The sequence below is a fragment of the Trichoderma citrinoviride genome, assembly GCF_003025115.1.
Source record: "Trichoderma citrinoviride strain TUCIM 6016 unplaced genomic scaffold BBK36scaffold_5, whole genome shotgun sequence".
In the NCBI taxonomy this organism is placed as follows: Eukaryota; Fungi; Ascomycota; class Sordariomycetes; order Hypocreales; family Hypocreaceae; genus Trichoderma; species Trichoderma citrinoviride.
Window position 1 is genome coordinate 572,099 of NW_020194713.1, and position 13,839 is coordinate 585,937.

Below are 13,839 nucleotides of genomic sequence, written 5' to 3' on the forward strand. Positions count from 1 at the left end.
ACGCAAGCCAGAAAATCCTGCTTGTAGCACCACCAACGCAGCCATGCAGAGCAACAAGCGCGAGTCACATCAAAGTTCATAAGAGCCCGAGATTGATACCTACATACATCAGTACTATACAGGTAGTATGTATATGCAGACAAGGGCGCGGCGGATACGGACAAGATCATTTGCTGCGCGTCGCATGGGGGCGGCACAGTGCGAGCGCAATCTGATGCTTTGCTCTGCGTGATGCAGCCGGCACGGCGACGTGGAAGCTGGGATTGGCCTCAAGGATGTGACTTGGTCTTCATTGTTCTGCTATGGTTACCTGTACAGATAGCGTCAACAACTCCAGAGATGCTATGGACATGAACAGCCGCCATGGTTCCCGAGGCACCAGAGGCGTGCAGGGTCCCCCGATCTGAGTGCTAACCCTTCACTAAGAGATCGGGGCTGTCTTAGAGTTGCCTCCATGATGTGATGCCATCATCCACCTTCCCATCTTCAGGTTCCCTTGAGTGACGCTTCTCCCGCTCTCCCAGCGCTGCTCTGCCCCCCCGTTCCAGCGCCCTCGGTCCCCTGGAACAGCGAAAGCGAGGCTCCCGCAGGCTGCGGCTGGCCGTGATTGGCTGCACCGTGCCTCACCGGGTGGAGCACCGGCAACGCCCAAGGGATCCCCTTCCCCTCCCCCCTTCAACCAACCAACCCCTTCACCCCTCAAACCCCAATCAATCCCTTCCGGCCCCCCCCCTCCCCTCCCTCTCTCGCCAGAGAAATTCGTTGCAGCCTTCCATGTTGTTTCTTTTCTTCATGGAAGACTTCCATGGCTTGAGTCAAAATGGCCGGCTCACACATGAGTGGTCCAAATCCGGCCGCCGGCCACCCACAGCACCTGCATGCATGCATCAGCACCTCCGCACTTTGCGACTTTTGGGCCATTCAGCGGCCACGGATGTGCGCCTTGCATCACGGCCGCTGCTTTCATGTTTGGAGCTTGTCTTTGTCTTGTCTTGTCTTGTCCTTTGTGCTGGGGGGGGGGGATGGACATGGGAGCTACCCTGGTCCCCCCGACCGACGTGTATGTACATGCTGGTACTGTACCTTGGATGATGATGACTGTTGTTGATGTGAGTTGTCTGTTGCTGGACGCATTGCATGGAAAGCCAGACCACGGATGAAGCACAAAGATACCTAGGTAAGCAAGGTAGGGCTGCTGATTGCTATTACTCGTACATACAGAAATACATACATGGCATCGAGTGACAGGTAGCAATTGGAAGCAAGCAGCAGAGCGGGCCCCGGCGCTGTCAGTCACTTGTATGGTATGTAGTAGTATGAAGCATGTATGGGCTGCTTATTTGCAGCGACCCGACTGACGGCCTGGAGTGTGTTTCCCCAACGCTCCTCGTGTCCCGTCCCTGGGGACTTGACCGGAGCCTTGGGACCGCGCCTGGACGTGACAAGTCGCTTTTTTCGATGTGAATCGCAGGCATTAATAGCAGCAGACTGCTATCGTAACCTGTCCGTACGAGCACCGAGACGGAGACAGAGTGCGAACCTTGTGTGCAGGTGCAGCGCATTACATTAGGCGCATGCACTTGGTAGGGAGTCGCGATGATAACGGAGCCCGGCGCCAAGTCACGGTACCGATCTGTACCTACGTACTTACGACTTGGTGCTTCTCGCAAGCACTGGCAGCTGCACGGAATCGAGCCCAGATAGGGCTCGCGTTTTGTTCTTCGCTCCGGCACCTTATATCGAAGCCCTCCCTCGCCCGTCCTTGTTTGCTTCCCCCTCCATTTCCTGGGTAATAGGCGCCAGCGACGATTCGCCTCAGCCCATCCATTAACCGCCAGCCCGTCGAGCCATGGCGTCGTCGAGCAGGTTCCCTTGCCCATGACTCTCGCCTGTCGTTTGCGCCATCACTGCTGCTCTCCCTTGAGAACGTACAGCTGCTATCAGGGTACAGAGGGTTGTTACTTGTCAGCTACTCCCGACCCGTGCTTCTCCTCTCCTCCAACGCAGGTACTCTCCTTGGCTCTGGTCTGCGGCCGTCTCACCTCGCAGCTACCTTACCTTACTTACCACCCCCCCTCCCTTCGCCTCGTGCAGCCGCCCTTGGCCGTTGAGACGACGACGACCGCCTAGCCACGACTCGCTTCGGCCCTCGTCTGCCCGGCTCGCCTGTGCCCAGCGTCTTTTGTCTTGAACTGCTGCTTCTCGCAATCTGCCTCGACCTGACGGCATCGCATCTCCATCTTCAGTTCCCTGCCCTCGCGCCGATCCCTCTCGCACGGCTGACGTCTTGCGCCTCCGCCCAGCGTCCGACGACCGCCTTGACTAGCCCGAGACTAGTAGCAGCAGCGAAAAAGCAGCAAGCAGCCCAAAGCCTGCATCTCGCGACCAGCCCACCCCGGTCGTGCCCAGAATCTTTCCGAGCAACCTCCAGCCCAAGGCCTTGCAGGGCGAGACACCAAGGACGAGCTAGAAGCGCCGCTAGACGCTCGCTGCTCCCCACTGTGCTGCTGCGGCGCCGGAACCAGGCCAGCAACCACAAGGCCAGCCACACGCCACCGCGCGCCGTCCACAGCGCAGCACAGCACCTGGATAGCCATTTGATTCAGTCGGCTTCGGGTTCCATTCGGTTGCGCCAGCCCAGCCCAGTGCTCTGAGCGCTGCTCCGCGGCTCTCTGCTGCCCGTCCGTCCACTGTCCGGGGCTGTCGACCTTCGCTCAACTGCCCATCCCCCCCCCCGAGCAGGCCCCAAATAGGGCCCCGGAGGCACCTACGGCCACCCAAAGCCACCCAAGGCCCCTCTGGACCCGCCCGCGTGCGCCAAGCGTCTAAGACACACCCTCTCTCTCGCTCTTCCACTTCTTGTGCGACTCCAGAAGTCGCCTTCGACTCTTCTCTGCTTGTTCCGCGAGCTGCGGCTGCGTCTTGCGTCCGTCGACCAACCACCGTCTCTTCCTTTCCTTTTCCTTTTCTGTGCCGTTCGACGACTCACCCAAAACCTGTCCGGATACCACACTTGGCTGTGTGTGTGCTGCAGGGAGCACCTTCTCTTGTTCTTCCATATTTTCCCTTTTTTTCCCTCCTCATTTCCCTATTTCTGGTGAATCGTCGTCCGCCACGATCCGGCGTCAGACAGACACACACACACACACACATACAACTCACAGCCAACTAAGCGGATGCTCCTCATCCCGCGTTGCCGCCATTGAACTTTCTTCAACTCGTTCCTTTAACCTCCAATTTTCCTCCCAATTTGTTTCCAAGGCGCTTCCTTCTGGAGCATACAGAGTGTCTCGCCTTCATCGTCGCCTCGGCCGCCCTGTCGCAATCTCCCATCACAACAACCGCTTTCCTTTTGATTTTTCTCCCTTTCGAGTCTTGCGCGCGCGCCCGAGAACCGCAACCAGCATCTAAACCTCCTCCCTCTGCTCACTCTCCTTCTCTGGCTCTCTCTCTCTCCTCGAGCTCCGGCGAACCGAACCCCCCTGTTCTGCGACCTGTGAAGCTTCTACCACGTCTCGCGCGCCTCGTCGACGCTGGCTCAACCAAGGTCGAAGATTCCGAGACGCCCTCAGCTCGAATTGACCAGTCGCCTCGTGCCGCCCATAGCCTTGCGCGCCGCAACCCTTGCCCCGTGTGGCCAACGTGCTCCAGTCGAGAGACTGGTAGCCTTCCGTTGCCCACCATGGACAGTCTCACTTGCCATGTCATCTACGTCAATCGCACCGTTGGGGAGGCCCGGCTGCTGCGCGCCATACCAGACGATCCCGCGGCCTTGCCGACAGGCGCTACCCCCGATTGGCACCGCGATCGCGTTCGAGAACTCGTCCAGCCGCTGCTCGACGCCTTTGGCGACGGTTGGTTCCTTCTGCGTCCCTAGACTCCCCGTGGCTCCTTACTGACTCGCGATTTCGCATCCTATATAGTCCACGTCTGTGCCACCGGCGCCGCCTGCATGGAGAAGCTGATGCAGCTTCACGAGGCCGGGTCCATGATGGACATGACGCCAACCATGGTCCTCTTGGACACGCCCCATGATGAATGGATACCCGACCCCCTGCCGAATGCCTCCTCTGCCGACCCCGACCTCGTCAACCGCGACTCCGAGATCCACACCCCCGACGAGAACCTCTACGGCCTGTCGCTGCTCCAGAGGCTCATCACCGAGGCGCACCTGCGCAGCATCTCCAAGCTCGTCGTCCCCATCCCCATCATCAGCTATCCCGACACGCGCGAACAAATGGCCGACGGCGCGACCGAGCCCTCGTCCAACACTGCCGCTTCACAACCCGTCAGTCGCAAGCTCATAAGGAGGTGCTTGGACCTTGGCGCCGTCGACGTGATCATCAGCCCCCTGGGCCCCAAGTGCATCGCGACGCTTGAGATATGCGCTTATAAGGCCCATAGGGACGCCGCTCGGGACCAGCAGGCCATGATGGAGATTACAAAGGGCCGGAAGCGATCCTGGGTCGGCGTCAACGAGCAGAAGCCCTACGCCTACCTCCGCGAGGCCATGGTCTCGGGCCTCATGAACGGCATCTGCCGCCTGTCTCCCGAGGAGGACCAGATCGCCGGCGCGCACATTGCCGTTTCCTCTGAGCGCCAAGCCATCATTGCCGAGGCCGTCGGCCGCTGGCACTTTGATGCCCACGAGTTCTCCGACGACGAGCTGCTGGTGGCTGCGTTGCAAATGTTCAAGCATGCCCTGACTTCGCCAGACCTCGCGAGGTGGCGGATACCAACAGGTAAGTGTGCAGCTTTTCTCCTCTTTCTTCTCCCAGGAAGATGCCTGCACCCGCTCAGCCGCATGGAATCGAGCCTGACCAATAAATCTCAGACCAGCTCATTAGCTTCCTTGTCGCATGCCGTGCTGCATACAATAGCTTTGTGCCCTACCACAACTTCCGTCACGTGGTGGACGTCCTTCAAGCGACGTTCAATTTCCTCGTCCACATCGGCTCCGTCCCTCCGTACCCGACATATGCGCAACCGAGGCCCAAGGTGCGCAAGTCGCCCATCGCCTCCATCGTCACACCCTATGAGGCATTGACCCTCCTCGTCACGGCCATTGGCCACGACGTCGGCCACCCGGGCGTCAACAATGGCTTCCTCACCACGCTCAACGCCCCGCTAGCGCAGCTGTACAATGATCGATCTGTCCTAGAGTCGTTTCATTGCGCTGCCTTTACGCAGATCCTTCGCAGGTATTGGCCCGCAGTCTTTGAAGATCGCAAGATGCGCAGCTTGATGATTAGCTCCATCTTGGCGACGGACATGGGCCTCCATTTCGACTACATGAAGAAGCTCGCGACGCTCAAGCAGAGCTTTGAGGCCGATGGCAACCCTGCCAAGTGGAACGGGCGCCAGTTGGAAGATGCCAAAGTTCTCGTGTGCTCGCTCCTCATCAAGTGCGCAGACATTAGCAACGTGGTATGTGTTGTAGCATGTGGAATAAGCAAGAATGAGGGACGCCTTGTCCCTCATCTGTTGCCCCTTTGTTTTCATTTAGTGCGAGAGCATAAGTGGAAGATACTGACTCGTTCGGACAGGCACGCCGCCATTCAACAGCATTGAAGTGGATGCATATGCTATCGGAGGAGTTTTCGAGACAAGCCACGATGGAAGACGAACTCGAAATCAAGTCGTCCCTGATGGCACCCCCGAAGAAGGACATTCTTTCCCTGGCAAACGCCCAGCTTGGCTTCATGAACATGTTCGCCATACCGCTTTTCCAAGGCGTGGCTGAAATAATGCCAGCCATGGAATACGCCGTCAAGGAGCTTCACATCAACCAGAAATTCTTCGAAAGCAAGGTGCAGGAGGAACAGGCCAAGGAACCGGAACCGGCCGGCCCGACCGAACAGCACCGGCGAACGAGGAGCTTCCCAGCCGAAAACGATGGCGAACTGAAGCTCGAGATCTCACCAGCACCGAGTCCGTCCACGGCCAAGTCCGGCCACGATCCCCACACCCCCGTCGAGCACCCCGGCGTCGACGGCATGGCCTTTGACGCTGTCAGGGACGCGGCAGATGGCGATCCGTTTACCTGCCACCGACCGGACGACGCGATGGAGGGCAAGTTGGCCCCGTCAAAATTCCGGACGAGCGAGACGACCGAAGGCAGCTTATCCGCTGGCTTCCCCGCCGACTGGGCTTCGCAGGCTGCGAGCGTGGCCACGGGCAAGATGACGCTCTCACCCAGCACGCAAGGCACCAGCATTGTCAGCAATGAGTCTGGAGAGCGGACTCTCAGCGTGCCGGCATACAACATGTCGCCTCTCAGCCTTAAGGGGTCGCCGACATCGCCGCGCCGAGAACGGGAGCGCGAACGAGAGCGAGATATGTCGCATGGAGACGACGAGTCATCACCGTTTGGCGGTAGCATTGGCCGAGCCGAAGGCAAGGCCCTTAAGAAACGGCCCAGCAGATTCCGAATGAAGGACTTTCCCTTCTTTAAGAGAAGCAAGGGATCAAGTCCCCCATTCCCGACTGCTGATACCTCGGGCTGAAGGATCCAAGGGCTGCACAAAACAGAATTCGAAAAAAGCCACCAAACGACTCCGAAACAACGACAAACGCTTACGACCAAGCAAGGAAGCGATATATATACCACTGCCACGCGCAATGAAACCCACTGCGACACGGCTACGATTATGGCCCCATGATTTTACGATTGTGATTGCGCGAATATAGCCTCTTTTCATGGGGGCTACGGCCATGTTATGATGTGCCTTACCTTTTCACGAATCGCGGAAAAGTCATTCGGTCGGTTCACGGCGTTGGATTTTAGGAAGTTGGCCATACCTCTTTCTGCCAACTTTGCTGCAACTGTGATGCCTTCGGAACGGGTTCGACGGGTATTCAGGGGCTTGGACAAGGCTAAAACGAGAGAAACAACAATTGCAAAAAAAAAAAAAAAAGAAGGGAAAAAAGCAAAAAAAAAAAGCACACATACACCACAATTTTGGGTTCCAGAATCTGGACGAAACAACAACTCTTCATACATATACCTGTATACCTAACACATTTTATATACTTGGAAGGGAGGGGAACGGCGATAAGTATATACCCTTGGGACTCGGCCATTTGGGCCAGGATGTCGCGACTTCTGACACTCCTTCATTTTTCATTTTCCCATTTTCCTGTGTCGCACAATCACACTCACTACCTTTTCTTTATCTGGTATCCTCTCTTGTTTCTCTTTGACAGTTTTTTTACTTCTCTTATTCTCTTCTACTCGGGATTCAGGGCTTGCTATGGTGTATCGAGACATGTACGAACAGGCGAGGAGGAGGATTCCGACAACCGGAAGAGGGCGTTATTACGGCTGGATGCATTGGACTCTAGAGAAAGGCTGCAAGGTTCGAGAAAGGGTCAAGTGGGTGAGCCCGTGGCCGTAAAGGCCAAGGCGCGGCATCGTATCTGGACTCGCAGGTGCGCAGGCAGCCATTGTTTTTGGTGCATAGCCAAGAGTTGAATACAGGTTTACCCCGGCGAAGAGCGGGCCATCTGAAGCCGATTCCTTAGTGACAGACACATGAGCTGAAGCAATAGTGAATGTGGTCCTTGTCTTGCAGGACTGCCCGGTTGCCGAAGCCACCCGGCCGGGAGGCATGTTGTTCATGTCCCTGTATATCGGGCAAGTCGTTGAATAGATATTGAAAATGTATACATTGCATCTGCTCATGATGGATCTCCATGGCGAAGCGTGACATGTTGAGCATGGGGATTGATTTGTCTTTTCGGCACATGCAGCTTCCCCTCACGGGGTGATTTGATGATCCTCCATGATAGATATACGAGCCGAGGTACGATGTATTCGAGCAGTCAGGGGAGCTGAAGCCGGGATGCAGCTAGAAACCGGCCGGACCACAGATATGCGTGTTGTGTGTGTGTGTGTGTGTGTGACCCCGCATCAAGTCTTGTCTTTGCATTAGTAGTAGCTCTTTTTTGATTTTGTTACCTACCTAGTCTATCCATTCTTCTTTTTTAGTAGTTGTTTGCAATGGCTTTGTATGTTGATGTTTTATACCAGGAGAAAGTGAGTACAAGCTTGCTTCCATGTTTCGCCACGTAACGATTGGTACATGCCATGCCGCGGATGGGAGGACTTGGACATGAAATCCCCCCTTCTTTTGGTAGCCAAGTTAATCAGATTGGTGGTGTTTGATATTAGTCCATCCTTTGAACATCGCAGCGACTGTCCAGAAACACACCAGCAAGGCTGAAAGAAGGCCTACCTTAGTCAATCAATGAGGGGGTATTGTGACCGGATTGGGCTGCTTGTCTCTGCCTGAACTGGGGAGCTTGGCTCTGTGACTTGTAACCAAGGTTGCCCGGCAAACAATCATGAAGAAGATGCAGACTATTGTACACGAGAGAGGGTGGTGCTGGAGATTTCCCATGCCTTATTTTTACGTACCTTTTGTGTTGGTATCAAGGGAAAATTGATACATGCCTTAGCCGCAGATTCCCGTTTCCGCGCCGGTCCCCGTTGGGCCTAATAGATAATAAATAGTATGCTTTCCCCCAACGTTGGTTTATTAAAGTGATCCTGTTTTCCTTTTTAATAAATTGGTCTATATAATACTCCAAGTTTGCCTTCTCTCGCACGCGTTTGCTTGATTAGCAGACTTTGCTAATTCAATTGCTACATGCCTTGAGTCCGCTCTCTTCAGTCCCTTTTTCTAAATTCTTTTACTTGTTCGTATTTTCCTGGCGTGGAAATTCCCCGTTTGTCAAACTCGCCATCACATGTAAGCTGACAATTTCACGCAAACCGTCTTGTGTGTCGCTGTGAAAGCAATCAGAACTGCGAAAACATTGGGCGAGAAGAAGAAGAAGAAGAGGCCCTTCGGCATCTACCTAGCGCACGCAAGATACAACAATCGATCCGCGGACGGCAGCCGACTCATATAAGGAAGCGTGCCTTATCAAAGACTTTTCCGGTTTTGAGTCCGGGTAGTAACACGACTTGAGAGAGTTAGACGAACCAGGGAGCTGTTTTGTTTGCTGTCAAATCTCATCTTTTTGTACGACACACCTTCTCCTAATCTTACCGCGATGCTTTTTTCACACAACGTTGAACCCGGAATGGGGGGCATTGGAGCAAAAGAGAGATTGGATCACTGACGAGATGATAGGCAAGCGCACGCAGCTAGACTCACCGAGTGTTTTCATTGCCGCTGGAAGCAAGAGACGGCACTTGTTTCTCTCTTTTGAGCACACGGCATCAACCATCACCATCATCGCCCATTCTTCATCATCGTCACTCATCCTAAATAAAAAGCCATGGCAACAACTCCTCCCCTCCAAGCCCCAGCGGCAATCCCCCTCCCTCCCCCTCCACCAAGCGACTTCCTGTCCCAAGACCAATGGGACATGCTCTGGGCCCTGCTAGACGGCATCCAGCCGTCCTACGTCAGGGCCTCCGCGGTCACGGACCAGGAGACGCAGATTGCCATCCCGGACGCCGAGTTCGACCGCCTCGTCGACAGCGTCACGAATTCCTTCGAAAACCCTCCGAGCAAGGAGCTGGTCGCCGAGTACCTCGCCTTCCGACCGGCGGAGCATGCGCCGTTTCGGGTCGACTGTCTGCGCAGCTTGGCCGCGTCGCCGGCAAAGGCTAAGCTTGCCAAAGTCCTCGGATCGTTGGGGTGAGTTTCGAACTCTCGCGGGGGGGGTTCTGACTGGGTAGGGAATGAAAAGCAATCATCTGTGGCTAACTCTCACTCTCTCTCTCTCTCTCCATGGCGGCACAGGACACGCACGGGAAGCCTCTTGTTGACGGGCTACTGGAGCCCCATCACCCAGCAGCCCACCAGCGTGCGCGAGGCCATCGTCAAGTCTTGGACCACTTCGAGACTCACAGCGATCAGGGGGCTCGCCAAGTCCCTCGCCACCCTGGCTAACAAGGCCAACTGCACCACGAACCCCTACTTCCAGAAGCTCTGCGGATACTCCGACGTGCCCAAGGACTGGAAGCCCGTCCAAGGGTTCGACTTCAACTTCATCCAGCTGCCGCCCGGGGACGACGTGCACGAAATCGCCACCGACGTCGTCATCGTCGGCTCCGGCCCGGGCGGCGGCGTCTGCGCAAAGAACCTGGCGGAGGCAGGCCACAAGGTCCTCGTCGTCGACAAGGGCTACCACTTCCCTCCGTCTTCCCTCCCCATGCCGCAAGTCGCCGCGCTCAACTACCTCTTCGACAACGGCGGCGGCGCCTACGTCAGCGAAGACGCGAGCACCGCCCTCACGTCCGCCAGCTGCTGGGGCGGCGGCGGCACCATCAACTGGAGCGTGTGCTTCAAGCTGCAGGACTTTGTCCGCCAGGAATGGGCCGGCGAGGGCCTCCCGCTCTTCGCGTCGCGCGACTTTGACGAGTGCGTCGACCGCGTCTGGGAGTACATCGGCGCCGGCACGGAGACTGTCCGCCACAACTTCCGCAACAGCGCGCTGCTCGAGGGGTGCAAGAAGCTGGGCTGGCACGCGGGCGTCGCCGCCCAGAACACGGCCAACAGGCACCACGACTGCGGCCACTGCCATCTCGGCTGCGGATCGGGCGTCAAGAGAGGGCCCGCGGTGAGCTGGCTGCCGGCCGCGGCCGCGGCGGGCGCCGAGTTCATGGAGGGCTTCAGCGTCGAGAGGGTGCTCTTCGACAGCGACGGCACGACGGCCACAGGCGTTCGGGGGACGTGGACCTCGAGAGATGCCGATGGTGGCCTTCACAAGGACGTTGCAGAACGGACGCAGCGCAACGTCGTCATCACGGCGAAGAAGGTCATTCTGTGCGCTGGGAGCTTTTGGAGTCCCGTCATCCTGATGAAGAGCGGCGTCCAGGTAAGTGTTCATGTATTCCGATACCCAGTAACCATTGCTATTCGACGCTCACTTCTCCTGTACCCCCTCTTTCCATCTGTACCTCATCTGCTGAGGACCATCTAAAGGGACGCGCTTGCTGACATGTGAAACAACTTCCCCCTTCTCAGAATCCGCAGATTGGACAGAATCTTCATCTTCATCCAGTCAACTGCCTGATGGCTGTCCACCGAAAAGAGACTCGGCCTTGGGAAGGCAGCATCATCACAAGCTGGAGCGGCGAGTTTGAGAACCTCGATGGCAAAGGACACGGGGCAAAGCTGGAGGCATTATGCATGGTGGTGAGTTGATCAAGTCGGGGGGGCATCCATGGTGCTCCCTTGACTTTTCTGACGAGACGATACATCATCCGCTGACTCGACTGCTTGTGACTGCTTCCTAGCCTTACATTGCATTTTCATTGCAGAGTTGGGCCGGAGGCCTTGAAGCCAAGCTCAACACCATGAAGTATCACCACTCCAGCTCCTTCATCTCGCTATCCCGCGATCGAGACTCTGGCCGGGTATTTGTCGATCCTGAGACTGGGGGCCCGCGTATTGACTACACCACTTCTGATTTCGACCGCGAGAACAATCTCGAGGGCATCATTGGCCTTGCCAAGGTTGCCTACGTTAGCGGCGCAGCGGAGATGCGAGTGCATTACCCCGGCGTGCCGCCGTTCCTGCCCAATGCCGCGGAGCAGGAGAAGCACGTCCAAGACAAAGACCCCGAGTTCACGGACGCTGCCTTTGCCAAGTGGCTGCAACAAGTCCGCACCGCGGGCAACAAGCCGCCTCTGACGTCCTTTGGCTCGGCGCACCAGATGGGAACGTGCAGAATGAGCGCCACCAAGGAGTCTGGCGTGGTGGACCAGAGGGGAAGCGTCTGGGGCACGAGCAATCTGTACGTTGCGGACAGTAGCGTGTTCCCGAGCGCGAGCGGCGTCAACCCCATGGTTACCGTCATGGCCATCGCCGACTGGATATCACGGGGTGTCTCTAAGGAGCTGTAGGGAGCTGTAGGGAGACGATGGACGAGAAAGCTTCACCCCTTGGCCTGGGAGGCTCATTGGATGGATATAGGGACAGGCCTGTATCCGCACGGGGAATCTAGAAGCAGGGGCAATTGGATAGAGACATTGCTGTTTCATCTTTTCAACCTATGGGGAACGAGACTCAAGCGCTTTCGGTGGCCGGGAACGCATAAGGAAAGGATTCGGGAAGGCCCAGATTTGATAGCTCGCCATACTAGACGAAGAAGGGAAAGCCACTCAAACAGTGCCGCCTTGCTTCCACGGAGAGACCTCTTCAGGTTGATGTTGTCCTCGATGAGGCCATGATTCCGCGTTTCCTCTGCCCAACGACGCAACAACGCAACACCGAAGCGTGCCGCTCAGCCATGTCATGCTCGTACTTGGGCATGAATGAGTCAAAAGGCCAAGACGTAGTTGCCGTTATTGCCAGGTATGGGCTTGTTCCTCGGGCACCGCTCGGCATAGACCATCATCCATCCATGCGTAGATACGGTAGGAGACCTGCTACAGACATCTGTCCACATGACCAGGCGGTCACAAGAGCACCGAGCGTCGCGTCCCTCCTGTGCTCATCCCAGGCATTGTGTAACGAACCAAGACATCCTTCCCTCTTGGGCACCGTGATTGCTGGGCCGGAATGACGGCAGTGAGAGAGAGAGAGAGAGGCAAGCGAAGACAGCCATGTCAGAACATGGCACGATACTGTAGTGAGAAGCCCGAAGTTTGCTCCGACAAGCGGCAACGACGTCATCGATGCCAAGGATGTAATATCAACATGGGGTATTATCGATGAATTTTTTTTTTTAGACGCCGCTTGGAAGGGGGTCAAAGCTTGACCCTGGCTCGTTAGGTATCGACGGCAGGGTAATCCTCCGAAGCCTTCTTCTTTCCTCTCATCTTCTCGTACGAGTATCCCCTGTACCAACGCGATGGTTACAGATCACTCAGGAGGCGACTCGGGAGGAGTTGTCTGTCGAGTCGACCTGGAAACGAAGTCACCAGTAGCACGAAAAGCGGTGGGACGGTACCTCCGGACGCAGTTCCGCTTGGTTGCCTCCCGTGCGGGAATCGACGCGTTACATAAGCAGCGCAGGGACAGGAGACGGGACAGCTGGCAGATCTGTGTGGGGTTAGCCACAGTTCGCAAGGCAGACACAGCCACGAGCCGATGATAGTCGCTGAGTCTGCCGCGCCACGTTGTTGATGGCGGCCACACCGAGGGGCAGGGCATGGGCATCAAGCAGAATCCGTGCAGAGCTCGCCCTGAGCCCGAGCTGCAAAGAGACGTCAGGGGCGGCCATGGACACGGTCGTGCAGCAGTCGACGACGGAGCAAGGAGGGCATCGATGCAGCTCGTTCAGCTGTCCATGGGTTTTGCAGGGCCGGTGGCCAAGGGGGTGTGGCGTCTGGTCGTGCCTGTTGCGAGATGCCCGTCTCGTCTGGCCGGATAGCTGCATGCAGACGATGGTACAATCAATAGACCCGTGCTTCGGACCGTGGAAGGGACGGCGTACCGTCGTGATGGCATCGTACCTGTACCGCATACTGTCAGTGCCCTGGGGCCAAAGGCGACGTGAGCGAGGACGGGATGCGCACCTCGTTTCCCAAAGTCTGGTAGCACAGGAGAAATCCTCTGCTATGCTGTAATATTGAAGCCTTCACATATAGAACCTTGGCAGTGAGCACGCATGTACTGGGAGGTCCTCGATCGTTGGGCCTCGTCACCAGCCACACTTTCTCAGACTGCCAGCGTACTCGTAGTGGTTGAAACATGCTGCCAATAGACATCTGTCCATCTTCTTTGGATACGAGCACGAGCAGTAGTATCCGAGTCGCTGGCTCGTGTCGATCGGTGAGCGACCCGTTGCTGGCGTGGGGTCCACCAAGAGCCTCCGGGGATGAGTTCCAGGGTCAGATTTCTCCAATGCTGTGGTTCTCGGCTATCCGAACCA

At 56.7% G+C, this 13,839-nt stretch overlaps 4 protein-coding genes across 4 annotated transcripts; 3 read left to right on the top strand and 1 right to left on the bottom strand.

Moving 5' to 3' along the window:
- Window positions 1–1,904: 1,904 nt before the first annotated feature.
- Window positions 1,905–2,597, bottom strand: BBK36DRAFT_1140034 (hypothetical protein; the record flags this gene model as incomplete). Its single annotated transcript, XM_024893347.1, has 3 exons — window positions 1,905–1,934; window positions 2,068–2,322; window positions 2,457–2,597. 3 exons carry the CDS (start codon window positions 2,595–2,597, stop codon window positions 1,905–1,907), a joined length of 426 nt encoding a protein of 141 aa, XP_024750705.1.
- Window positions 2,598–3,682: 1,085 nt separating this feature from the next.
- On the top strand, window positions 3,683–6,506 carry BBK36DRAFT_1167787 (phosphodiesterase; the record flags this gene model as incomplete). Its single annotated transcript, XM_024895088.1, has 4 exons — window positions 3,683–3,854; window positions 3,924–4,742; window positions 4,835–5,427; window positions 5,547–6,506. The coding sequence occupies 4 exons, from the start codon at window positions 3,683–3,685 to the stop codon at window positions 6,504–6,506; spliced, it is 2,544 nt and encodes an 847-aa protein (XP_024750706.1).
- Window positions 6,507–9,288: 2,782 nt separating this feature from the next.
- On the top strand, window positions 9,289–10,836 carry BBK36DRAFT_1134993 (FAD/NAD(P)-binding domain-containing protein; the record flags this gene model as incomplete). Its single annotated transcript, XM_024892495.1, has 2 exons — window positions 9,289–9,653; window positions 9,759–10,836. Coding segments are annotated over 2 exons (1,443 nt in total), but the record flags the coding sequence as incomplete, so codon positions are not given.
- A 138-nt stretch (window positions 10,837–10,974) lies between these two features.
- Window positions 10,975–12,286, top strand: BBK36DRAFT_1134994 (hypothetical protein; the record flags this gene model as incomplete). The annotated part of the gene is made up of 2 exons (XM_024892496.1): window positions 10,975–11,170; window positions 11,224–12,286. A coding segment is annotated over exon 2 (539 nt), but the record flags the coding sequence as incomplete, so codon positions are not given.
- Between the last annotated feature and the right edge of the window lie 1,553 nt (window positions 12,287–13,839).